At 38.8% G+C, this 27,322-nt stretch overlaps 1 protein-coding gene across 1 annotated transcript in view; it reads left to right on the top strand.

Moving 5' to 3' along the window:
• The first annotated feature begins 18,012 nt into the window (after positions 1–18,012).
• HAPLN1 (hyaluronan and proteoglycan link protein 1) overlaps positions 18,013–27,322 on the top strand; it is a 32,138-nt gene continuing 22,828 nt past the window's right edge. Inside the window, exons 1-2 of the mRNA XM_009584916.1 lie at positions 18,013–18,136; positions 19,408–19,533. Of these exons, the coding sequence (XP_009583211.1) occupies positions 19,434–19,533 (100 nt within the window). The 5' untranslated portion in view covers positions 18,013–18,136; positions 19,408–19,433. The remainder of the gene's footprint in view (positions 18,137–19,407; positions 19,534–27,322) is intronic.

Here is a 27,322-nt window from a genome sequence, read left to right as displayed (position 1 = left end):
AGCCTGAAAAATGTTAAATAATTACAGTAAAGATTGCATATGCTAATGTCTTCTGGCTCATTGACTCAGAGGCCAATAATATTCATTTTGATTTTTTTACTTCATCGTCCTTTTAAAGTATATATAGCTTCTGAAATGATTAATTTATAAATTTGTAGACTTAATGAGAATACTTTTAGGTATTTCTTACCGCATATTCAAAGCAGGTAAAAATATTTTATATGCTGGCCAACAGCATCATCTGTCATGTCACTGTGTCTTGTATTCCATCCTAGCTTCTTGGGTTAGATGGATTGCTAGTTGTAAAGGTTTTATTCCTCCGTGTGCTGAAGGAAGGATTCAGTTATCAGAGTATGTGACCTTCTCTGTGGAGAAGGTGGCTAATTCAAGTTTGAGAAAGCTAAACTCAGGAAGCCAAGCTTCCCATTGCACTGGTAAGTCCTTGTCTAGCCATGCCACTTCTTAGGCAATGACAAGTTGCAAACCCCACACTGATCTGTAGCCTTGGGCAGGACTGTGCCATCAATCTTCTCTCAAGCAGTGTTCCCTTCACAAAACCTCTTTGGCAGAGTGCCATGGGTCTGACCAACTAACAAGTGTCCAGGCCCTTGGGTTAACTCTCAGCTAGCATGTAAATCCTTGCTCTGCTGATTTCCTGATTATATTTCTGGGAGTATGTGCTTGATAGAGATGTCACAAAGAAAAGTTCATGTTTTGGGTCCTGACATCTTAGTCATGAAGGTTTACCACCACAGAGGACACTGAATTTTGTCATTCCAAGGAGGAGGGTTCAGGCCTTTTCTTAGTCAAGCATCTTTTGCCACGGGGAAAGGATGGGAGACAGACAGAGCTGGAACAGAGAGCAGAAGGAGAGAGGTATGGAAACCTCTCCCCAGGCACTGGATGGAAAGCAGCAATAGGGAGAGCAACTCCTTGCTCCAGTAACATCCAGATGGCTGATGCCATCTCCACTTTGGAGGCACTTTCCATTCAGCCTCCAAAGTGGAGATGGCATCAGCCTCCCTTGGGTTCTGGCATAGGCAAACAACACAGTGAGGCCATGCCTATTCCAATAGTCCTAGCAACTGCCTGTTTGCACAAGCTGCCCTGAGCCATCTTTGATAGCATATGTATCAAAGAGGCGTGACTCTTTAACCACTGCATTAGAAATTCATCTCACGTCACCCATGTCAAATTTTCCTCTATTTTCCTCTTATTAAGCCCAGTCGGTGCAGCATGTCTTATGTGTATTTATTTCATAAAGAGCATTGGGCCAGGGCACCATTTTGCACACCATTAAGTTCACTCCCAAGATACTTCGATATAAAAACCGGTTTCTATACACCATGCTCACATTTTAAGCTGAGTGTTTATTACATAAGAAGACATCAGGGATTTTAAAGAATTTAGGGTATTCAAGATTTTAGCATGTGGGAGAGGGCATTTATGACGTTGGAGTTTCAGGAAAACCAGTATGAGCTTGCAAACAGTAGTAAATGATGCTTTAAGAAGTGTGATGTCTAATCCTATCCCCATTGAGGGTAGGTACGATACACACCATAGCAATGTGGCAGCAGTGGCACATGGAGGGATCAGAGGAAGATCAGCAGTTTGTATGTGCCCATCCACCTGTTTGCAGTACTTGACTTAGGCGAACTAGCTGAGTATTTCTGCTAAAGCTATTACCCATGAAAGCATTAATTGTGTTGTATTTAAATAGTAATTGCTACACTTCTGACATTATACTTTTTCTTCTTTGAAACAAATAGGAGCTGTGGCCCCTCTGAGAGTTGCTGTTCTAGGCAGAATACTGCAGGTTCAGCTAGGAACCACAGAGCTGCTTGCCACTAGCTCATATTTGGAAGGTTTTCTTCAGAAACATGAAAATAATACTTACCTCTTAGCTCTCACTTTTCATCCCTACGTCTTAAATTGCAATACAAAGACGGCAACTAGTATGAAGTCATTTGGTAAAAGTGGAGGTGAAGTTAAAATTATTTTTAATTTTTTTTTTAATAAAAACATGTTCTGGAACACATTTAGCAGTTTCAAAGCAAAGAGAAAACTTACGGCTTTTGCTTGCTTGTACACATCCATTATGCAGAGAATCCTAAATATGCCAATATATACAGATATATATAAACTCCATTTACATTGTCTGTGCAATGACTGCATCCTGTGCACTGCTGAGAGATATTGTACAGAGTCACCATGAGACTCAGGTAACAGACCAGCAAGGAACACTTTGCCAGAAAACATTTTCAGGTCAGGATATTGCCTCAGCTAGCTTGCACTGCTGAAAATGCTTACTGAATTGTAGCATATCACTATCATAAGCTCTTGTGAAATTAATAACCTTTGCTTCAGTGGCCAAGAATTACAGACAGTGCTGTTTAACCACTCTTCTTGCATGCTAAAAAACAAACAATATTTGTCTTTGACAGTACCCACTACTCTGTTTTGCCAACCCCAGAAAGTTAGATCACTTTTTCTTTTTTCTGATGGCCAGCAAAATGGAATCTGTGCCTACACAGATATTATTGCCTTTTTCTTTATCCTTGTAAAACACTAAAAAACAGCAGTCTCAAATACCTTCATACACTTTAGAAAAGTTTACCTTAGGTTTTTTTGTTTGGGTAGTTCATTTTTCACAGGTATTTCTTTTTTTTCCAGGTAGTAGCATTGTTCTAGGTGTTTTAGAACATCTAGAGGATCTATTTCTAGATGTCCTAGGGAACGCTAGGTAGTTAAATTTTATTCTCTTATTTTCTTACCATGTAAACATTCACTGGAGGTGAATGTGCAGGTGGAAGGACAGTGGAAAACAGCTAAACTTCTCGTGAAGGGAAAGAAGGCTTCTGAGGAAAGGTAAAAAAAAATTACTTTGGCTAAAATCACAATTGACTGACAAAGTGGAGGTGCTTAACAGCCACAAAAGTTTGAAGTGAGCACAGGGAGGTTGGATATTAAATCAAAGGATACTGGACCGCAGTCCTGGATGTTCTTTTTTCCTGGGTTTTACTGCTTGTTATGCCATGGAACAGCAAGGAAATGCACTGTATTGCTCACTGAGCAACAAGTGTGAGGCCTTTCTCTGCAAACACATCTTTTATTTCCTGTCTGAATAATACTATGGAAAAAGTTTCTTACAAAATTTTATTAAAAGGTAAATAAATAGTAAATAAATGGTAGAAGTCATGAAGAATTATAAAGAAAGAAATCAGCTAAAGTCAAATATTGTTTCTGAATTCAGAGCACACAATGAAAGTCTATGTTGTAGTCAAGGTGCTATTTATAGCTTGTACATTTAGAGTTTACACTAGAAATGAGTTTATAATGGAAAGTATGTCAGGTTGTGAGTGTGCCAGTATCTTTTTTTCCAACAAAATCTAATTTGAGACATTTAAACAGAGGTGTTTGCAGTAGAGGACTAGTGTTGAAGACTTTTTTTTTTTTTTTTCTTATAACCAATTTGAAATCCTTCATAAAATATGTGTGCCAGTCCTTTTATAGTAAAAATGAAGGGAATTTCTCGGCTCTTAAATAGCATCTGGCTTTACAGCCTTTGATGTCCCTGTTTTAAAACAGAGGTCACCCACTAACTCACACAGTTACTGTAAGGAAGAGTGCACAGCCACAGCACATTCTCAGTTCTTTCTCTGATTTTGGTTTTCTCCTTTTGCTCTCACTCTGCTCCCAAGACATGAGGTCTGTTGCAACCACCCTCTGCTTTATGCAGAATGGCCTGTCGATTGGTGATTTATGGGTATGAATGTTAGACTTGATTCAGTCTCCACTCCTGTTCCCCCACTTGTTTCAGCGGGGAACCTGCAGTCCTTCCTGCAGTCATACTTCTGCCCTTACTGCCAAAGTCTAGACTACAATCTGCTTTGCTTAGTATAGCATTTATGCATTTAGAGCTGCATTACAGCTGAGGAAGAGCTGTCTTCCCTTGGGTGACCCATGTTAAGCATACCTAGAACTGAAATCCCAATTAGATGCTCAGCCAAAAAGAGTTCCTCTCCTCTCCCCCAGCTCCTCGCCCACATTCTTGGAGAAAAAACTTGGTTTGTTGCTGCAATTGCTCTCTCCTTCCCATAGAACAGAAAGTATCACATTTCTTTAATTGTTTTTCCCTGCAGCACATCTGAGACACTGTGACTACCTGAGAGTAAAATGCCTCTGGTATCTAATGGCAGGAATTGTTCCATCTTGACACCGACAAAAATCAAAGCTAAATGCTGCAAGTTAGTCTAGAAGTGCAAGGAAAACCATCCTTACTCTACATTTATATAAAACAGATCCATGACTACACCTCAAAAGATGTGTCATGTAAATTTCAGATGAAAATAGCAGGGTTCAAAGGCATTAATTCTATGTAGTGTAATCTTTTAGTGGCATGTTGGAGGTGCGAAATTGTTCTTCATTAAACACAGGCCTTATATACATGCTTTTATGTCTATGTCAGATTTAATTAGAGCAATGACCTGATTTTTTAGAAATAGATTTCTAGTGTCTACAGTGTTTCCAGTGAGACTAGATTACTAAAAAGCTCATTTATTACATTAATGCTTTTCAGATTATTTCATTTTGAGGCTCATGAAAACACTTTTAAAATAGTATCCATTCCTCAAATTGACCAAAAGCCAAGGGTATTTTATAAGATTATTATCATGTGTTAGCCAATTAAACCATGTTTTTAATCTTCTGCTAATTTCAATGACATTTTCTTTACTACTTTTTGCTATGGTACTAGTTATGGCCCCTAGAATGACAAACTCTTCTCCCCTTGGATGTGCAGTCCCTGTGAGAATGTTAAAATAGCTATTGTACATGAATAACCCATTTTAGAAACAGATTAACCATTACACAAGTATGAAGGAGGGGTGGGCATGGAGGTTGCATCTGGGACCCGCTCAAGTCCGTCCTGTGAGTTTCCAGTCACAGAGAACAGCAAGTTAATAGTTTGTGAATAAGTATTCACTTTCTGCATGGGATCCATAATAACTGCGTCAGTAGTCATCCTTCTTTCAGAGCAGATAATAATGTGTCTTGGTGCTTCCAAGTAAAAGGTAAAAAAGCGAGACAAATTATTTTACTGCAGATTTTGTGTTTGGTAATTTCTCTCCTTGCCTCAAGACAAAATTCCTGCATGCTGGTTTATCTTACCAGCTTTTAGTGGTGCAATCATGCCAGCGAAAAGCATATCTTGCTTTATGAGAGTATGTTCAACAGCCAAAGTTTGAATGGTCATCCATACATGTGTGCATATACATATACTTGTACATATTTATATGTAGCATTGTATATGTACAATGGGGGACCTAAGATGGGTTTCACCTTTTTTTCCTGTTGTGGTTCAGGCAGAGAATCTGCCTTCCAGTTCACAGTAGTAGCAGCTACTGCAGCAGCAGATACCCCATCATGGCCAAGTTGCTGGGCTGGTTCAAGGCTTTCTGCAAGGCAGCCATGGGCACAGGAGAGCAGGAGTCGGGGTCTGTAGTTGTTCCACAGGTCACTTCTCCACTGTGTCATGTACCATTTGCACAAGTGTAAAAAACCTGTGCTTTCTAGAATAGAGTTCACTTTGCTCACCAACTGCTATCAATTATGCTCTTGAAGGCTTTTTTTCCTCTTACAGTTGTGCCTGCATTAGGACTGACCTGTCAGCATTGCTCTACCTATCTAGCTAAATCAACAAACCTTCTCTAGTGTATATTAGACTTAATTAGGGATTAGCACAGCTCCCAGTCTCTTGTTTGGCAGCCCTCAGGCTGGGAGGTGGAGCTCTGCTAGAGTTAGTTTGTGGAGGCCTTCACAGGGATAGGTTTAGGTGTTTTGGTTTTTTTTTTAACCCCTGCTATTTGACTCTCTAAAAACCCTGCCCTGGCAAAACAGCCTGAAGAATGGCATTTAGACTGCAATCACTGACATTTGGATGTAAGTGAATCTGTGCATTTGGCCTCTGAGAAAGAAATGAAACTGAGCTGACCCTACCAGATTGAAACTACTAGTAAGTGAGAGATCCTAGTACAGAGTCCCATGCCTTGTGTGCTCTGCAGTAGCTTGGGAAATTTCTACAAGTCACTGAGATGAAAGCTGGCTTAAGTAGAAGCCAGTATCTCAGTTAGTTTATTTGATAATTTGTGGTTCTTGTTGAAAATCACAACCCTAACTTCTAAAAGCAATAAGGAAATGGTAAACCTTGCTGACACTTGGCACAGATCTCTCATGGTCTGACAAATACTTAAGGTAGGTGATGTTACATGTAGTGTGGAGAAAAATTACGATTATTCTGTAGTACATATTGTGGTGCGTCTGAGAAAAAATGAGCAGAAATACCAACTTTCCAGGGCAATCCTTTGTAGATTCTCCTGTTTTCTCCTCTTCTGTGTGGGGCAATGGAGGCTAGCAGCAACAACCCCTGCCATTAGCACACCAAAGGGAAAACCAATCCTTTTTCCACTAGCAGCACTTTGGGGCAGGGAGTCTCCATTCAGACAACTTTGGAGAGGAGTAATGCATTGTTTCCATTGCTTTTCAGTTCTTCACCCCAGGCCACAGTTTTAACACCCCTATTTGCAGTGAGTGGAGCTTACTAGGGAAATTTTCCTATTGTCCTCACAAGCAGTTTGTCATTCTAGTCTCTGGGACAGATACTTGGTGTGAAAGTATCAGTGAAGCTTTGGTAACTGAAAAAAAAAGCATGAGAGGGGCTATACTGTGTCAAGGCAAAAGTCAGCCTTGACCAGTATCCAATGACCATTTTTTTTATATATTCCAAAAAAAGAGCAGGAATAGTGCAGATCTCCTCTGGCTTGTGTTTCCAACATCTTTGTAAGAGATCCCCATCTGTGGCATATGACTGTTCCAAGGATTCCCACCATCCCTCAGTGCGACAAACCCTGCCTCATAAGCACAGTTTCACTTCAGATGTGAGGATGTGGATTGGGTAACACTGATTGGAGGGTGTTCAAAGCCTTGACAAGTGCCATTTGAGAACTGGGAATTATGTCTATGAAGTTGAAACAGCCTGCATAATCCTGAGGACATTAAAGCACAAACAAAAGCTTTGCATTTATTCTGGATGACTGTAGAAATGCTGATCCCCGTAATTAACTTGTTGAGTGGCACTTGCAAAAAGTATGTGAATCCTATCTGTTTGCCATTTATTTAAACTGGAAACTTACGTATCTTTGAAACCGCATTCATTTTCAGCCTACCAATTTTGTAAGAATTCTTATTATTTACTAAACAAGGATATGGCCTTGTCTGGCATAATCCAAATCAATACAATTTCCTTGTTAACAGAGTTTTCCAATGCAGAGATTGTCAAGAAAACAATCTTGGTTGGGTTGGGTTGGGTCTACGGGTTTTTTTCTGAAACCTGCACAGGTTTACTTTACCCGAAGGACTGACCAAAAGCCAGCAGATATTGCTGGCAGCCAAAATAAATGTCAGAACAGTTCAATTAACAATGACATTGATTTTTTTTTAAGTGTCTTCTGTTTCATGTCATATCTCAACAAATTAAAATCCGTCCTTAGGCTTTTGTTCTCACAATCTCTATCTTTGTGTATACTAAACTCACCTCTGTGCTGTCTTTGGCTTTCCACATATTCTTTTTCTTAATATATGCCTACATGTTACTTAATTTTTTAATGCAGAATGTAGGAGTTTCCTGGATATAGATTCTTCAGTCACATCTTCCTACATCTGAATATATCTGAATCTAAAATATGATGTACTTTTGTTCTTGTACTAGATGAACTAAACTGCACACTCTGCAAGCTGTATTGCTTACACAACTTAAGAGAGTTTTATTTACCATGATACGTTCTGCATTATGATTTTATCAAACAGTTGCAAATTATTCAGTTAATCTTAATTCTATATTTTACACGTTCTGAAATTTATTCAAACCATTATACTATTTCCTTATGAGGATGTTAAACCAGGATAGTGTGTTTGAAGGAGCTCCTGTATTCTTTTTCATGTTATGTCTTTGATTACATACGTGTTGAAATTCTCATTATTTTCTAAAATTAATATCCTCAGTCATTCTTCTTAGTGGCCCAGAGTGGAAATGGAATTGCTATTTTCCTTTATTTTTACATCATCCTAAATCTCAAAAGCATCACAACTAAAATGCATTGCGGAAAGGTTGCATTGCCCTACCACACCTCTGGAACATAAGAGCTGTCTTCTTCACGTTTTGCACGTAACCGCTGCAGCAGACAGAGCCAAACCTTCCATATGGCTGAGCATTGCAAAAGTCAGGCCATTAAGCCAGCCACACGTGTCTCCATTTCATTTGCAGGTATTTAATGATCTGTATCAGGGACAACAGCGTTGTTACATAAAGCATAGAGTCTACTTTGGAAATTACAGGAGTCGGATACCAAGTCAGAATATTAAAAGCTGCTTTGAGCTATCTATCACAAGAAGTCCCAATGATGAGAAAGGTGCTTTGCTGCCAGTATTACTGAGAGCATGTTTGTAGCTGCATTTGGAGCAACAAGAAGCCCTGTCTGAGTATATTGGATCACATCGTTAATAGCAGTAGCCAGAAGAGTTTGGACGTGGCATAAAAGGAAACAAAAAAATTCTGCTTGAAGTAGGAATTGATTAACCTACTTAAACTGAGGCCTTTGCCAAAAGCTAGGTATACAAGAACAAACAAAAGGGATCCCGTGTCATAACCTAGTCCTCTTCTATCCATGTTCCCCTTCATCCCAGGCAGTTTTTCATAGAGCAAGCAAGTTCTGATTTAAAACTAGCCATGTTTCTTTCCTCCCTGCTAAAATGTCTTTAGGAGGACTGTGATGTTTTTCTACAGCTTAAAATCATTTAATTTCCAGTTTAAACTTATTTATGGCTCCACTTGTTCTGTTCCTAAATTTTAGCTGAAATGTTCTTTTTCTTCGCTGGCATTTACTCTGATATATTTATAGAGAGCTATTATATCCTTGCTCAGCTGTGTTTTGCCAGACTAACTAAGACAAGCTCTTTTGGTCTCCTTTTATAAAACAGGTTTTCCTTTCCTGTGATTGCCCCAATAAACCCTTGCCTGCATGTATCCCATTTTAAGTTACTACCTCCTAATCCCAAGGGACCAGGGATGCAGGTGGTATGTCTGAAGGTGTTGCCTGTGGTATGGAGTTGGAAAAGAAATTGCCAAGGCGATGGTGATACAAAGTGGTCAGTCCAGCTCTGCGATGCTCCCTGGCGGCTCTGTTGCCAAAACTTCCAGTTTCTATTGCAGCACTCATGGAGGCCATCTGGCTAACCATCCACTTAATCCGGTACCACGTGCTGATTCCGCTGATTAAAATACTCCGTGTAACAAATTTGCTCCTTGAACTCATCTGGTGATGCCCTGTAGCAAAATTTGGGGTTTAGCACAACTATAATATCACTATCTTTTTTCAAATTCTTTGCCTCCTCATACTAGTCTCTTCCTCCTCTATCCTAAATAATAATTTCCCATGTTGAGTCACAGCCAATGTTTTGATGCTTTCCTGGAAACCAAGTAGCGTAATGGGATCAAGTTCTTATCTAGACACAGAACTAGTCTCGTGTCATCTACCTGTAGCAAAGCTTTTCTCCTTCGCTGGCACAGCCACTCATCAAAAAGAACCATTCCAGCTTCCCAGATGTATTTCTTCAGAACTGTCAGTTTACAATTTTAGTTTTCAAATTATTATCTCTTCCTCTTGAATCCAATTTCTTTCTAGTGTTGCTCTTAACTTACTTAGTTCAAAGTGCAGAACTGCAATCACTATTTGCCGATATCTGCAAGTGGTAGATATATGGAGTCTGGACCTTTGAATAAAGACTAATTTTTGGCACCTTTCTCACATCTGACCAACCAGGGATGTCTGTGCAAGTCTCTGTTATTACTGCTGTAAACCAGCAATGAATATTTTTTTAATAAATAAATAAATGTGTCATGCACTTTTTTGACTCAAAATAAAAGTAGTTTTCAGACCATAGTTTGAATTTTGTGGTATTCTCCTTGTAAACCAAAACAAAAAAAGTGTATGCATAATATTGAGGTGACATTATTTGGCAATAAAGTTTGGAAGTGTTGCCTTTATTTAGATAAACTGTCGTACAGACACCCATGATCTTAAAAATGTTTATTATTTGTTTTCAATAGAATTTAACTAACAAGAAGTTAACGAAACAGTCATATGACTCATGTTTTTCCAATGCTCTCAGGCTTAAGATATTGCAATGAAAAGATATTTAAGAAAAGCAGGGGGAAACCTGGTACGCGTAGACATCTGTATGTTTGCCTGCGTGTATACATGCAGTCAGCTATCACTCGGTGCTTCAGCATGTGAAAGTGTGTAGTGTTTGTAAGTGGTGCCCATATGAAGAAGTCTCCTTCTGTTCTAGATACTGCCATGTCTCGTTGCAGCAATGTGAGAGCTCCTTCTAACTGTAAATGTATTCACTTCCACAATACCCTCTGAGCAACAGAAAATACTGGTACGCTGTGTCACAGATAGTGAGCTAAGATAATGAAAGCTAATCCTCCCCACCAATTCCACACCCCCTAAGGTCCCACATGAAGGGTAGAGAGGGCAGAGTTGAACTCATGTCCCCCAAAATCTGAACTCATGCCCTAACCTCTAGACCTTCATCCTCTTTAGAATAACTGATCTCAGTAGAAAGTATGTTTTGCCATTGATTGCTGATTAATTCAATTAAAAAATTGTTGAAAGAATTGTGCTTTTACAAGTGATCCCCATATGGCTTTGATCTGGCTGTACCCATAGCTAATTCTTCGTGACCGAATATCCAAAGGAAACTTATGTATCATTGCAGTAAGAAGCAGATGTTTGATGAAAACAGTGCTGTTGTAAAAGTGTTTACCTTCTTAGTAGCAATGATTCAACGGGGACTTGCACTGGCAATGTGTAACAGCAATTTAAAAAATATGCAGAGCAGTATATCACTGTTATTATTTCTTTAGGAAACTGAGTGGCTTGTTAAAGTCACTCTCAATGACATTGAGAGTGCAGACAGTGGAATTCTCAGACCACAGAAAAGAGAGAGGACAGGACTAAGCACTCATGGTTGGCTGAACAAGGAGTCCTGTTTTATGCTTTGCACCAAGATCCATGCCAAAAATGGTATACTGCTAGTAATTCCTTACAGCAGGCTGGCACCGGGCTCCTACTCAGTAAGTCTGGCAGTGCATCTGTTCTCTCACATAGTGGCATCCTTCAAAGATGTGAAAACACTGTTAATGTTTTTAATTTTTATTTTTATGTTGCTGGTACAGTCAGCTTAGCTGGGGAAAAGGAATGAGAACGCCATTGAATTAAATGTGGGACATGTCTTACCTCCCTTAGATAAAACAGATAGGATCTGGCCTATTTGCATATCTCAAGATATTAACATTACATGAACTGTTTCCTAACTTTACCATTCCAATAACTTTCACAGTATTTCTTAAGCAAAAAGTATAAGACTAAGTTTTAACTTGGATTATATCATTTGGCTTGAGTGACTTATCAAAAAGTTTGAATGAGTTTAGAGAGCTGCTGTCTACAATGACACAGAATTTCTATGTACAGTACCAGCATGTTCTTTTTCTGGCTTCTCTTGAATTCATTCCTTTTTGCCATATTTCCAGAAAGGAAACTTCCTTTTTTTCTTTGTCCTTGTAGGGGAGTTGTGTTTGGGGTTCATTTTGTTTTTAATGTGTAATAACAGTTTTTTCACCAAGTTTACACTTGTACTTGATGGAAAGTGGAGAAGACTTAAGTCATGTAAATACATCTTTTGCATCTGCTTCAAAACATCGGTGGTTTTTAGGTGGCTGAGAGCACAGTAGGACTCTTTGGGGAGGCATGGCATGGGTTGTAGGATGGATGAGCAACCATTCACCACAGAAAACTATGAAATGAGACTAGTATTTAGAAAACTTGTTTCTTGTCATCCTGGGTCCTGCGCCTGGCAGAACTTAGTGGCCAGGCAACAATTAGTAGTGCTGCTTTGATGCTCAGTAATCTGAACACCAATAGGAACTAACAGTTCTAGAGACTCCCTACTCAAATGTCCCAATCTAATGCTAATTAATTAAATGTCAGAATGTCCACTCACTTGAATTGGCTTTGAGTAAAATTCTTTGCTTTTTCACTGTACACAAAAACCTCCAAAATTCTGTCTGACTGCTTAGAAGTGGTCCGGTCCGTGGATTGGACTAAACATTCACTTTAAAGCGTGAAATCTAGCACTGCAAGTTTAGAAAGGCAGTTCAAATTCCCAAAGACAGAAATTATAATAATTAATAATATAATCATATTATTATTTGATATTATAAACAGGTCAAAAGAACAGTTTGTAAGAACATGTCTAATGATATATCATACATAAGATTTTTTTAATAATCCAAAGAAGATAGGCATCTAGCTTTCATTCACCTGTAGAAGAACAGAGGACTAAAAACTTAAGTCATTTATGCCCCTGTAAAAATCCAGGCATCCAAAAAAGAACTCGCAGAACTGGAAGCGTCAATAGGGTGAAGGTTAGAGAAGCTGAAAAAACTCTGGCAGAACTTCCCAAAGTAAATGGTCTTGCAGAAGTTATGCAGGCAACCGGGAAGTATAGCTGCAACCAAGAAAACACCTTGAAGAAGAGGTGTAGGTAACAGGAGGGAGCTGGGAAGCAGTGAGGGCCTGACGAAAAGCTGGCTTTGTAAATATGACCAAGAGGCAAGATTTTTTTCAAGTTTTCTTATGAACTCCAGTGACCTCCAGTCTTGCATGCTCAAGGCTAAAAGAGGCTTTCTGATGAAGAAGATGTCAGAATACAAGCACAATCTGGCTTGAGTCAGCTCTCTAGCTGAATTACAGGAACTCTTTGAAGACCACTGATATGTGGCAATTGCAGTAAATACTTTCTCTAAAGGAAGGGACTGCAAACAAGTGGATCTGCTTTCTAAAGCAAAAAGTGGGGTTACATTTCTATGGCATCACCCTATGTGCTATCAAAGAACATCCCATTGCCATACTTCAAGTAAAAACATCCAGATTCCTGAACGAAAGGCATATTTATATAGTCCATTATAAAGAACAAGAAATAAAACTACTCAAAGCACTGAGTGACCAGTATTCCGTCAATGATAGACCTTAACTGCAGCACATTTGCCTTATCTCTGTTTGCATTAAACCTAGAGTACCAACTTTTCTAACTTCTAGTCATAAAGCCAGACCACGTGACCTTGGCTATACTCTATGAATAATGTCAAAAGTATTGTTACCGTTGTTACCCTGTGTATCTGGAACAAATTTCATATCTAACGCAAGGCAGATACTTCAAAGACTGTAAAGATACTTTCTTTCTCCCTGCAAGCAATTTATCAGCATTCTTCCCAGGGAATTAATAGACTCCAGGGGATTCCAGATGTCTTTGAATGGTCATGCTGCTTTTCCACTGAACTGTTCTGCCTATGGTTAGGGAACTACTATGACAACCTGTTCTCCAGACATTGACCATCTGGCACTTTAGATGGCCCCAAGACTCACACAGTCTCACAAATTTCCAAATTGCCTTAACTAATGAAGTAGCATGGGAGGAGGTCTTGGAAAGCTTGCTCTGAGTCATTCTAGTAGAGCATGTAAACATTACCATTCTTATGCCATCAATTTTTCTTTCTCTTTGCTATGGCATCAGCAAAATTTCCTTTGTGGGAACAATTTAGCTTAGGGACCAGTCTGCTGAATTTGTCTTGCCTTAATTCCATCAGCCTGGGAGGCTTTTTCACTGAGAAGAACCTGTCTTCCTAGCAAAGTAAATGAAAAGTAGAATCAAGGCTAGATGGTGTAAGGGCATATCAGGCCAAGAGGTGGATTTTCATTTAATTTTGCTAACTAAGGTCTTAAGTCTGTAGCTGGAACTGAGTATTTTACTGTTGCCTTTGGAGAATGGAAGATCTTTGAAGGAGAGTGTAAATGCTTATAAGAAGTTAGGTGCCCTTCAAGAGTAAGGCTGACTTTGCTGTTGCCTGCTTTAGATGCCCACTTTTGGCATCAGGACATCTAAAACGAGTGTGTCAGTGCTACCAGGATGAGTCAGAACACTCACCCTCCTTCTGCAGTCAATAGAGAGATGAGTATTTGTTTCTTAAAGTGTTGCTTACCATGCTGAATGGGAAGCTGTCTAGAGCTAGCCAAAAGAAATGCTAATTATGAGAGGGACTCTGAATCACTGCTTGTAAGGAGCCCCTGAGTCAGATCTGCACTTCAGGCACCTCTGTCCATTGCTGTCCCTTTAATCCTGAGTGATGAGTCCTTGACTAAAACGAATTTGCATCTGTACCTTGTTTGCAAAGGAACCTCATGTTATACCATTCAGCCAAAGAGGCTGTCCAAGGTGTGCCCTCTGCGTCAATGTGCAAGATTCAAGCCCACAATTCCCACTTGTCCAGAGAGGCCACGCTACAGATAGAGGAAGTTATTCAAAGACAAAAGTGAATAGACAAAAGGCATCCTAGGTCAACTAAACACACATCTGCTTTCCACTGACCACATTGGTTAGGTGTAAACTGACTATAACAGTAGCTTGGACTCTAAGTGAAATGTAAACATTTTACATACAGACACACTAACTGGACCTGAATTCCATCTTTATGGCTCAACTCAGTGGCCTAAACCTAGGTGTCTATACATATATATAACGTATGATCTTTAGAAGACTTGGGCCAGTCATTTGATACCAGAAATCTGTCTAATCAGCTAGATTGAATTATTCTACTCCAACTTCCCAGTTTTAGGAAAGGCTATTGAAGAGAATGTGCGAGGACTGCCTAGTCTGGTTTTCATCCTATTCTATTGTCTACCAGCAGTGTCTAAGGATGAGAGACTCCCAGTTGCTGCAGCTGACACCCTCTCCCTGAAAATATGTAAATCTTGTTCCATTAATAGGTAATTCTCTAGTGCTTAGTACCAATTCCCAGATGAAACAGAGCTCCACAGAGAGGGGGCCTGTAAAGGCTTATATTACAAAGTAGGTTTGTGCACATAGTTCACTGATTTTGGGGCTATTTCAACCTTAAATTATTGAGACTGATTTTACTGATTCTGTTACCTGCTTTAGATATCATTGATTACAGCATTTACTTGCTGGGTCTATTAAGTATAGGAAACTCCACAGAAAAACAGAACCTTTTATGAAGAAGTCCTCTGTGTCTGCCTTAGGAATTTGGTTTTCTCTCTGTCCCTGTACACTGGTACCTCATCTCCTTCTTCCACAGGTATCTGCTTTTGGCCTGCTCTCCTCCTAAACCTTCTTTGCACCACGAAGTTACACACTTGAGAAGATGGCATAGTATGTTGTTGCAATACCTTCTTTTCTGAAGGTCCTGTGGGTACCTGGGTTCCTGTGAGAGAATCAGTCTTGCGAGATCCAAAGCAGAAGGTGTGCTTCCACAAAGGCAGCCAGATTTTTGCATGAATTAGATAAAATCTAGTTCAAGGACCCATCTTACTTTTGATATAGGATGTCATCATGTCTTAATATAAGACAAAAATTAACTCCTGTGAACAAAGGCATTCCGCAGGCTTTTAACTACTGTCAGACAATATTGAGCTAGGTGGACCTTTGGCCTCACAGAGTGGATGCTCTCATGTTCTGTAGCTGTAAAGCAGTTACAGTAGTAAATAAGAAATATGTTATTTTATTAAAAACAGAGATTGGTATGTAACATTATTTTTCAGTACTCTGTTCTTCAGAGAAATGTGTGTTACTTATGCAGTTGAATTACTTGAAGGCATTCTCTTAATCTTCAGAATATAATATTAAAATACAAATATTGATGCTTCATAGCCTTTTAGATTTGCCAGTACTAGATTAATTATGGCTGGGTAAGTATGACAAAATGGTGATTAATATCAGAATTTCAAATTGTATCTAAGAATGAACAGTTTTTGAGAATTTAAAAACAATGTAAAGTCACCTTGACCATCTCCCTGAGCCTTAAGTTCTCCCTTTAAAAACTACTTTTCAGCTTCCTTGTGTCCCTGTCCAGGGAGATAGCAGATTCATAAACTGCAGTAATTGAAGCCAGTGCAATTTCTTGAGTATGACTAATCATTACCATTTCTTACCGAAAATTCACTAACTCCCAGCCAAGATTTTATTAATTTTAATATGAAAACATCCACACCTATCATTTCTCCCCTGAGGTCTTCCTAGGCTGCTGCAGAAATGGAGTCTGACTTCTATTGCTTGGCTAGAGTTGAGGATGTGAATTCCTCTGGCTGATTGCTTTCTGGATAACCTACAAAATACCAGGGGTCAGATTCTTGGCCTGGTAACATTGCTTTGCACTGCTCTGGCTCGATGCCATGACTCCCATCACAGGGAATCCCAGGAGAAGAGAGGTACGAGGTTGGGGTATTCCTGACTTCAGACACCCACATTTTCTCAGCTGCTGCTGTGCATGGCAATAAAAGGGAGTGGTCTTAAAGCTGCTCAGATTTAAATGGAGGGTTAAAATGGCCCCAATAGGATGCTTCTGCCCAGCTAAAACTTTATTTTCAGTTGATTGACCTCAAGTATGAAGCATCTGGTGACTTAAGCAAAGTTATGTGATGGATGCATTTTCTAAAATGTTGATCAAGCATTTGCTCCCCTGGGAAACAGTTTTTAAGTTCTTGCTAGTTTTGTGCAGATTGACAAACACACTTCAGCAGTGCAGACGAACTTCACCAGAGTCAAAGAAAGCTCAGACATGCACACACATGCTATTTGTGTCTGTGCTCCTGCACACACAATGAACACTTTAGGCTGCCCTTTCTGTCTGTGCCAATTAGGGAATACCAGAAACCTAGCCACTGTAAACTTTGCCTATTAACAAAGATGAAGTACCACCATCTTGGGTATATCCCTCCAAAAAACATGTCAATCTGTAACTGTAAGGTTGATTTTGTACCATGTCTGTGGCAAGTGACAATACGAAATTGTTCAGATGCATCCAGGAAATTGAGGAAAAGGAAGATCAGATCTCCAGGTCGCCATTGACCTGCCTCTCATCCTGCTTGTGTGATGCTACCACATAAACTCTATGGAGTAACATGGTATTTGCCTGAAGGTACAAGCAAATATCTCTGAAATGTGTATCCTGCCCCCTCAGTGCACCAGGCTAATCCTGAAACTAGTTGTTTTGACAATCATCACCTGATCGTGCTACATGGAGGACTTTTCCCCTATCATATTAGGGGGGCATGTGTGGAGTTCTCGATCTGTGTAACCAGAAGGTAAATCTTTCTTATTCCACAATAGAGCCCCATTCCCTGTACACGCAGAATTTGGTGGAGAAGGGGATGCTGTCCCCAAAAAAGGTAGTACTACCTGTCATCTGGTTATGTGGCTGTTTCTTTTCACTAGTGCCGTGGAAAAGAGCAGGTTTGTGGCAAGGTAGAGGCAAAGTGTTAATGAGTAGCTAAGGCATTCGCAGAGCAGGGAACGTTCCCCCAGGGAACCCAGGGCTTTACCCCCATTCACTGGGTCCAGGAGGTTCTGCATCCAGCGTAGGCTCCAAGCTGCGGATTGAGGTGGGAATACCCTCACAAACTTTGCCTTCAAAAGCAAAGCTTCTTTCTTATTTCTAAATCAATAATACTCTCCCCCACCAATAAAAAAAAGAATTGCCAGTTGTTAGTCAACAGCCAGAAAAACCAAACACCAAACCTGAAGCATTTTCCACTCTTAGAGGAAACACATCGGGTGCCTGGTCTGGGATTTGTGAAGGAAAGAGCAGTGTGATTGTACACAGGTGTGCCTGGCTCTCTCAAGCAGCCAGGCCGGTGGTCCCATCGTGAGGAGGAACACCCGGCTGCACTTGTGTGACCCCTCCGGTCAGCCCAGGCTCGGGCTGATGTGCTCTAGGTGGAGCCACATCTGTCCTTGTGCTCCGGAACGGAGGTCATCAGCCTGCCAAGCTTTCCAGGAAAGAGGGAGTGGCTGGAGAGTCTTGAGTTACTGAGCGTGGACCACCTGGAAAATAGTGTGCAGCGAGCACTTGTCCTACCTCTAGACACTCCACAGTAAGGAGTAAGGGATGCTGAATTGGCTTTGAACTCCCACCCAAACTCGCTTTGAAGAAATGGAAGGGCAGGCAAGTAACATGCATGTTCTCTTATGGAAAAATAACAATAGCATTTCTGCATTTTAGTCTGTAATAGAGGTTGGTTCAGGTTACAATATTTGGATCTAGTTTTGAAACACATAGGTGTTTGAGTCTATTTGGTTTGCAAAGCTCGGACCTTGACCCAGGTTCTGACCGAGAGTGCCCTGCAATTTTGATGTGTTTCTAGTTCTGATAGAGAAAAAGGGAAGAAAATAGATTTTTCTCTGCATTAGAGAGAAAACATACTAATAATGCTGCCACTATCTGATGATTGGGGAAAAAGTCCTAGTCTCTTGAAAGGCAAAGTTGGGAAATAGTTATCTTTTATTTCAAGAAATCAGGGTCGTAAAAATTATAGCTATAAAACACACAGCAGGCTGAACCCTCTACATAAAACCTCTTGCATTTTATGCCTCCCTTTCTATGCCAGGTCTTCATTTGTCTAATTACTACTCAGAGGCTGGCAGAGATTCTCCCTGCAGCGCTCAGCTCTGCTGACTGCAGAGACCCTACCTGGCACACTAAGTTAGTGCGTCAGCATTCTAGGTAGAAATGAATGAAAAATCAATCAGGGCAACTGCAGTGGTAGCATATACAACTCTAACCTACTTTGTGCATGGTTTTGAACATTTCATTGTGTATTTAGGCATCTTTTAAAATGGTAAGTGGATCTGAAATAAAATAGATCTTTCTAGTCAGCCTAAGAAATGTTTTGTCATCTTTACTGCTTAGCTCAAGCAAACTTACCACCCTGACTGCTAAGTTAACTTGCAGTCTTGACTGAAACGCCAAAACCTATGAGAAGATTGTTTTAATCTTGAAAATCTATCACCAGCAGATTGCATCATGCAGTAGATATAGATATAGTGATAGCTTTGATTGTTTTAACTGTATTTACAGACCAGATCTAGAGTAGGACTGGAAAAGCAAAAGTACACTAGAACCTTTTTTGAAACACAGGTATTGCTTACATATGGTCTTGCAAGGAGTTTGGTTTATGTGTGCTTTTATTTTTTCATGTTGTATTTCTGCATAGGTAGAGTTAAGCATGGATTGCCAGTTTCATTTAATGGAAGTCCATGATAAAAAGGTCCAGTCTTCATGCCTAAAAAATTAGTAGCTGTTGTAACTTTTTCGGCTGAGTGGGTTAAATATGTTATAGATCCCTCATAAGATCATTGCTGTAACAAGTTGTGCAGTGCAATACTGTAAAGGTTTCAAAAAATTCACAAGCCTCGTTGTATGTGATGCCCTTACAGTGAAGAAGATTCTTTTGACTTTAAAGATGAAGAGTCTACTTTTTCTGGTGCTGATTTCTGTCTGCTGGGCTGAACCTCACCCTGACAACTCAAGTCTGGAGAATGAAAGAATTATTCACATTCAAGGTAAGGAAATACATGAGAAAATTCCAGTATCTTCAGACTGCTGAGGCAAACAGAATAATGTGCTTAATGAGCCTTGATTTTTTATTCTGCTGCACTGTTTTTTAAATACTATTACTACTGGTGACCAAACCTTTTCTTTTCTGGTTCTGTTGCATTATTATTACTCCTAAGGAAAGTAAAAAAATGAAAGTTGCAGTTTAATGGCACTTAGTCTCAACCTTGCAAAGGTTAGTGAGTAAAGTACAGCATGATTTAAGATAACAAAAAAAAGCATGCAACCTAAAGGAATAAGCATTGCAATGGATTGAAATACCTTTAGTTTATTGTGGAATATATTTGATTTTAAGACGACTGTCATACATAGTTCTTTACATTACAGAAATTTATTGTTGTTTATTATTTTAAAAGACTCAGCACATCTGAGATCATAATTGGGCAATTTAAACCAGGGGGGGAAAAAAGAAGTAGCTTACCCTGAAAGAAATGTGTCTTTCCTCATACCTTTAATTCACACTAAGTATTAGACTGGCCTTCTGCATAATCCTGTTTGGTTCATGTTTGAATCCTAGAGCTTATAGCTGTAGCAGGATTTGAGTCTGCAGTATAATGCAGCTGTTTTTCAGTCCCAGCTTCAGTCGCTGAGGGTCATCCTGTATAAGAAAAAACAGGGGATTTATGCAGTAAGGACAGGCAGAACTAATAGGGTTTTTCCTGTTTTCATTTATATGTTTCTTGAGGCTGGGTAAAATTAATCCTGCAAAATTAAGAAATACAGCATTATTGTTCTCTCTCTCCCACTTTAAAGTTTGATTCCTTTCTCTCAACAGCTGGCAAATTGTTTTATTTGAGTGTTCGTGTAAATATGAATTACCAAGTTTGGGCAGGTTACTAATAAAGCCTGAATGTTTGGAAGTTCACAGGAAAGTCACAGAAGTTAAAGGTACCCTGCACCTATTAAAACAGGCACTCAGATTGTCAAGGTCAAATAAGGAATAATAGATAGCTGATTTCACTCTAAGGAAACTCACAGGATGAAGGTCAAATGAATATGTTATATCAACATGAAGACATATCACTGTTGTGAGATGATGAATATTCACTCCCCAGGGTAAATTTCTAATGACACCAATGTCTAATAAACAAATAGTTTGCCTTTCCTTGTATAATGCAGTTTCTTATCTCTGAACTTTACTTATCTTTTTGGAAGATTAAATTAGTAGAAATAATTAAACCAAAGCAAAATGATCTTTCCTTAATCTGTGTGTGTTAAACTTGCTTAGCCAGCAGTTTAGTGTAATTTGCAAGTCATACATGTTGCTTATTACTAGTCCTTCAGCATGTGTACAGTGCAGTCTGCAAGTGCTAAATAGTTCAAAGCTGATAAAAGTTTCAAGATGGACCATTCTCCCTACCCATGAAAACTAGCCTGAATCTCGAGAATTTGTTCCTTCAAGGAAAGCTGGACAAAGCTTAAAATTGAGCTCTACCATGAGTTTTGTACATCAGTTGATTCAGGCTCTGAAATACACAGACCACAAATCAAAAAGAATAAAACTGCTTGGAACTTGGTATGGTTACTATTAATTTTTTTCATTCCTCTCTGCATTGTGGCATCCCATCAGGGTTGGGATTCTGCTCTGTCCAATGCTGCATAAACACATACAATGATCTGCACCTGGAAATGAGCTGGAAATCAGGGAAGCCTGTGGAACACATGTGTTATAGCTTCATACAAAAGGTATTTTATACTACATTAAGCAGTGTAGCATCCCCCTCCACAGCTGAAATCCAAGAGATGTGTAGCTAAACTCCTTCTGGATTGCATGCTTTGGAATGCCTTGGAATTACAAAAGGTGAGGATGGGTGTTGTGTAGTCAAGTACACAGAGCTGAAAGGGATCTCCTGAGGCAATGAACTAAACTGTCTTCTATTCCCCTTTCTTTACATCACCTAATCTCCTGTAGGTTTATTTTCATTTTTAAAAAAGCTGGGTTTCAAATCTCATTACTGCAAGGTAGTTTTGGACCTTATTTCTCTGATATGAAAAACACTCTCCTAATTCTTCGTGTTTATTCACAGCCATTGTATGGCCTTATGCTTCTCCCAGTGTTGTTCCTTAGCTTCAGATAACAATTTTTCTTCTTTGATATTCACTTTAAAACATTAATAAGATAACACCATATCCTCACAGCTATCACTTGAGTAAACTTTTTCCAATTCTTCTCTAAGTGTATAATCTCCAATTACTTGATAATGTTAGTAGTTCATCTCTACAGTGGTTCTTGTTTGAATTCATACTTCTTAAGTAGGCCCAGGCAGGATTTTATTCCAGATAAGATCTTAGGCTGGCATTAGTATTTTTGTTTTCCATCTAACAATGCTTTGTTTTTAAGACCTTGGATCAAATTTGTACTCTTCCCAACCATGCTGCAGTGCTGATCAATGATCTATTGTGATAAACAATATTTAGCAGTCATTCTCCCTCATTATCAATTGCAATTAACAAATACAAGGTTTATATCAATAATTCTTCATACTAGGCCTTAAAAATCTAGATTATGCATTCAGTATTAAATGTTATGCTTTTTCCACCCTTCTTTCTTCAAACATTCTAAATATTCATTCTCCTCCTTTCAGTGATGCTTAATGTGCCATGTGAAAATTTTATTAATTCAATAGTCATATTCACTTTATAAGGTAAAATTAGTGGTAATATTAAAAGGTCTCAAAAATTATGCTAGACACAGTTCACTGGCCTTTTTCTAGGCTAATCATTTATGTTTCAGCCCAACCATCTGCAGTCTCCTCTGTGTCTAGTTCTTAGACACTTAGCAAAAGTTCTAACAAAACACCTGTTTTCTCCATCCTGTCTAATTTCATATATTTCCCATATCACTCGCTTCCCTGAGCTCCAAGCAATTGATACATCACATTTCGCTGGCCTTATACATTTATCTTTATTATATGGTTGATATCAAATTAGTTTGACACCCTTTGGTAAGTATCTACTGCATTTTATCCTTCTTTCTAGTGACTTACTCTATTTCTGTATTCAACAATTTTTCTTCAAAAATTGTTCTAAGGTCCTGTTTGGCGTTGAGGTCAGACTAATCAGGCTGTTAATGGTTAAATTACTTTCCTTACATATATTTGTTATTTTGCTGTTGCCCAGAAACACATGGTACCATTCTTATAGTGATAGATAAGTTAATAGCTCTGCCATCAGGTTTGCCATACCAAGTATCAGTAGTAACGTCAGTACTTCAGGCTGTGAGGTTTTCTACCCTTTTTCTTTGAACAGGCTATATTTTCTGAGTTCAGCTTTCATCTTTATGTTTTCATGTCATATCAATGCACTCATGTACTTTAAACAACATCATACTTTCAGAGCATCAAAACCAACATTATTAAAAAGAGAGGATTTGTTAATATAGCACTTGGATCATTTCTCTATTGTCTTCCACCTTTATCTGTGTAGTGATCCCATACTACAAAATGAACCTGTGACTGTCTAAGACTTTTTTCACTGCTACAGTAAGATCTTTTACAGTCCTTCCTGACATGCTTTTGATCCATGCTCCGTTTTGTCCTCATTTCTTATTTCTTCACAACCTGCTAAAGTACTAATGCACAATGCTGCCTCATCACCCGTATGTTTCATTTGGCCTTCCTAAAGAGCAGCCAGCTATTAATACTGTATTACAGTCTGACAGCTATTTTTCAAGCATGCTTCTGACTCCCTTAACAACTCTGTGTAAGGAACCAGAAGATCTAGTTACCCCACTTTGCCGCCCCTCCATTAGTATAAAAACTCCTGCCATCTCTCTCAGACTCAGCATTTGCTAACCAGAATGAACAGTATTTCATAAATTGTATTGTTCTCTGATTATACTGACAGGTCATTGCTTTTATAAACACAGAGGTCTGTCTTTCAAATGTCCGTCCTCTTGAAACTGTGGATTTTTTTACCTTTACTAAACACTTGCTAACTTCTTTAACATTGCAATAGGCATAGATATGTTCTCTGTTAAATCTTTCAATTTTTCTTAGAAATGAGTTGCTGGCTTCATGAATATCTCTGTTCCTGCTGTCAGTGTCAGCTCTAGTTCCTCGTTCTCCCCTTGTTGGTTAGTATAGTGAAACTGGACTTCAGTCAAATTTCTCATCTGCTAAGCAGTTTTACCTCCCTACCTTTACCAGTATTCCTTTCTGCTTCTTTTCTCTGGCCCACTTCTTTTGTTTATATCTTTTCTTCTTTGGTTTTATTCCAATACCTATGAACAAAATTTATAAAATATCTAAAGCTGCATTTTATCTTTTCTGTGACTTTATTTCCTTTCCTGAAGCCTGTGGTGAATTTCATGGTTTTGGTCAGGCTGCTCTATTATCCCAGACTGCTTGACCATATCACCTTCCTCTCTGGTAGTTTGTCTGCATACAAAAGTGATTTTAGTTTAATGTTGTGGATAAAAACAAATAAGAGAACTGTATTTAACTGTGTTATCCCCCTGACCACCCCCACCCCAGTAAACTGTGTGTGCCTCATGGGATACCAGTTTCACTCTTTAGAAAAAATCATAATCCTAAATGAAATCATGTGGTGAATATGAAAATGTGACAAAAGTATACCCTAGCCACATAAGCGTCCACAACACGAAAACAATACTACTCTAAGCATATCAATGTAAGTAAAGGTTCAGATTTTTCTCTGAAGTCAAGAACTGCAAAGGACTCTGTGACCCATGAGAGAGGAAGATGATTCTCTTCAGTGGTCAGCTTTGTATATCTTTCTAATCTATTTGTAGTGCTAGTTGCTGACCAATTATTCAAAGAGGCAGAGTACCCTTCGGAGATAAGAGCATTCTTCTGTGTGTCGTTGTGTATTTCCTGTTCTGCAAAATGAACGAAGTTGACTAAGCCGTTACAGTAATTGCTAAGTTTATTACTTAAGGGTGGTAGGAGCCTTCAACATATGCCTCCAGTTTGTTCAGATTTTAGAAATACAACAAGAAAGCCTAGCGAAGAGAACACAAAGTTTGGTTTGTGAAGGATCAACCTTCAAGTTTTTAGCTTTTCCTTGAATATAATTTATATTATGCAGCATTTCTTTACCTTTCAGATACAAGAATACACCCATTTGCATATCAAGATCTCTGCACAGATTTATTTATACATACCAAGAAATGTCAACATGGAATGAGCAGAAAAATTTCTAGCATTGCCTTATTGAAAAAAAAGAAAATTAAATTGATTAATCAATAACAAAAGCACAAGATATCTTTGCCCAACTTGTTCTGTGTGATAATGAGTTTTATTTACAGTCCACTTCCTTTTCTTCAAAACAAGCCAGAACCAACAGAGAGAAAGAAGCTGCATAGACTTGCTGGACTAGCCAAAAACATGATAAGAGATTAGATGCACTACTGACTTGACCTCTTACATTAATTCTTATCTTCCCAAGTTTCATGCTTTTCCACTTCCCTTTTGACTTTCTTCCTTTTGTCCACCTTTCTGCATTTTCCCATTTTCAGTGATGTTACCTGTTATTTCTTTCCATTTTCTTGCATTTATCTCTTCCGCTTAAAATTTCTTACTAGTTTCGTTGCTGTTCAGGACACTTCAGACTATATCATGATCCATTTTGCAGTCTCTTCTCATAATCGAGCCGCTTCTTTTACATCAACATAACTGGCTTTCCTCTTCAGAGCATGGCATGTTGTAACAGCATGTAATAGAAATGTCAGCAAAGAGCAACCTTACCTCCTGTTGGCATGTTGGTTTCATTAAAGGCATTCAGGACTGCATATTCTGGAACAGACCTTAAATGATAGGTACCAGTATACTTCGGTTGTAAAAAATTATTACAGAAGCAAAAGGATTCACATTAAACATTTAAAATACTAATGTGCCTTTAATTGCTACATCAGTCTAATTCTGCATTTAAAGGTAATTAAAGAACTGGAAAAGCTCCTTACCAGTTCTGTGTGATATTTTGGTTTTGTCAAACAGTCTCAATGCCACCCATGAAGATTTCTTTCCGTGCAGAAGAGGTGCAGAGATATTGTCATGATTTCTGTTCTATTCTGCTCTGTGAGGCCTGATCTTCATGCAATTTCTTTGTCTCTACTGAAGTAAACACATACTTAAAGTTCATTTAAGGCAAAAGGTGGCAATATTTTAGAATAGCTGAAGTTTGTTATTTCCTTGGTGGTTTTATGTGCTGTTAGGTCTCCTTGAGTTAATACTGCCTCCTTAACGATTCCCCCCAACGTGTTACTCAGGTTGAGTAGACAGGATCAGCTCAAAAACATTTTACCTCAATCTTGTCATCTCTATGTTGGAGAGACAGATTTTTTTCTCTGCCATTTATAAAATGAGTATTTTTAGCTGCACTATTACTTGGAACCATGTACCTGAACTTTTTAACTAAGATTTATCTAGCATCTCTCTTACCAGTTGTAGGTCAAAACTTAAAAGTAATGTGTAGAGAGTATTTTATCTTGTCAGTTTAGAAGTAGGAACATGGGAGTTTGATGCTTGTATTTTCTTTCTCGTGACATAAAAAAAATGACATTAATGCTTGGGCCAAATAAGAACAGCTTTTCATAGTCTCACAGCTGATAAACAAAATTTTTTAGTTTTTTTTTCCAAAAGCGAAAGTAAAAATGTAGTTAGTTAAAACAAAATTAGAAAAAATGTGGTGGGAAAAGTATGTGGAAAAAAGTGTGTGTAATTCTTCCTCATGTTTTTCCCTTCAGATTCTCTGAGTAATACACACACATATATATATGTATATCAATAATGCACTTCCATACATATTATCGCAAATGGGAATTATTGTTATCACAGAAACGATTTTTGAGTTTTAAACAAGCATGGTAAGATAACAAAACATGCCACTGCTATAGGAAGAGTAAGGATATTTTAGCATGAGAGTTACCCTGGTAACAGTACAGGAAAGCAAGAAACAACTCTGTGTTTATTTAAAGTAGGATGGCACACGGTGTTATGGCTTGCTACCAATATGGAACATTTAGACAATATATGAGTTTATCTGAAAAAACACATCTATGCTGTGATCCCCAACTTATGATTTTTTCCCTCTAAAAGTGGACATTTTTTTCTCCACAGTTGCTCTGTAAGTTAGTCCATTGAAATGTGGGAATAATCAAGTTTCGCAGCCAGGTCAGCATAAGCTTCTGGACAGTTCTGATGGATAAAGTGGGTAAAGCTGTTTGCCAAGGATTGTGGAGTGACTCATCCTCTCTGCCCCACACTATGTTCCTGGCTTTCCAAACCCGGCTTGGCATTACTCTTGAGTGCAGAAGCCAGTTAAGAGAGGAAAAAGAAAAAAAGAACAAACAAAAAGAAAATGCCACACCAAAAAAAAAACCAACTAAAAACCCAAACAAATCTGAATACATGTCCAGCAGTAAAATTTGGAACTAAACCAATAACCCAGCAGGTGAGACTGAATTGAGAGCTCTAGCAGCATGAGAGCAAGTCCACTTACTGTCCTTCAAATGGGAATCACACTGAAGTCAAGGTTAGATGTGTACAAAATAATGACAACTAGAACAGCAGTGCTAATTGCATAGCATTCAGACAAGGGAGAAAGACAGGTGGAGAATAAAACAGAGGCAGATTGAGTGCTGCTGCCTGTGCCTTATTCCTTAAGGTAGCGAGATACCCTTTCGCCTGCAGTATATACCTGCTTGATTTGGCACCATTGATATACAGCAAAGCCAACCTGAACAGCAAGTTTCCAAGTGCGTTTTCGTTTGTGGCA

This window comes from Fulmarus glacialis, unplaced genomic scaffold, assembly GCF_000690835.1.
Source record: "Fulmarus glacialis isolate BGI_N327 unplaced genomic scaffold, ASM69083v1 scaffold5149, whole genome shotgun sequence".
In the NCBI taxonomy this organism is placed as follows: domain Eukaryota; kingdom Metazoa; phylum Chordata; class Aves; order Procellariiformes; family Procellariidae; genus Fulmarus; species Fulmarus glacialis.
The sequence above is the reverse complement of the archived record's forward strand: the minus strand, read 5'-3'. Positions and strand labels throughout refer to the sequence as shown.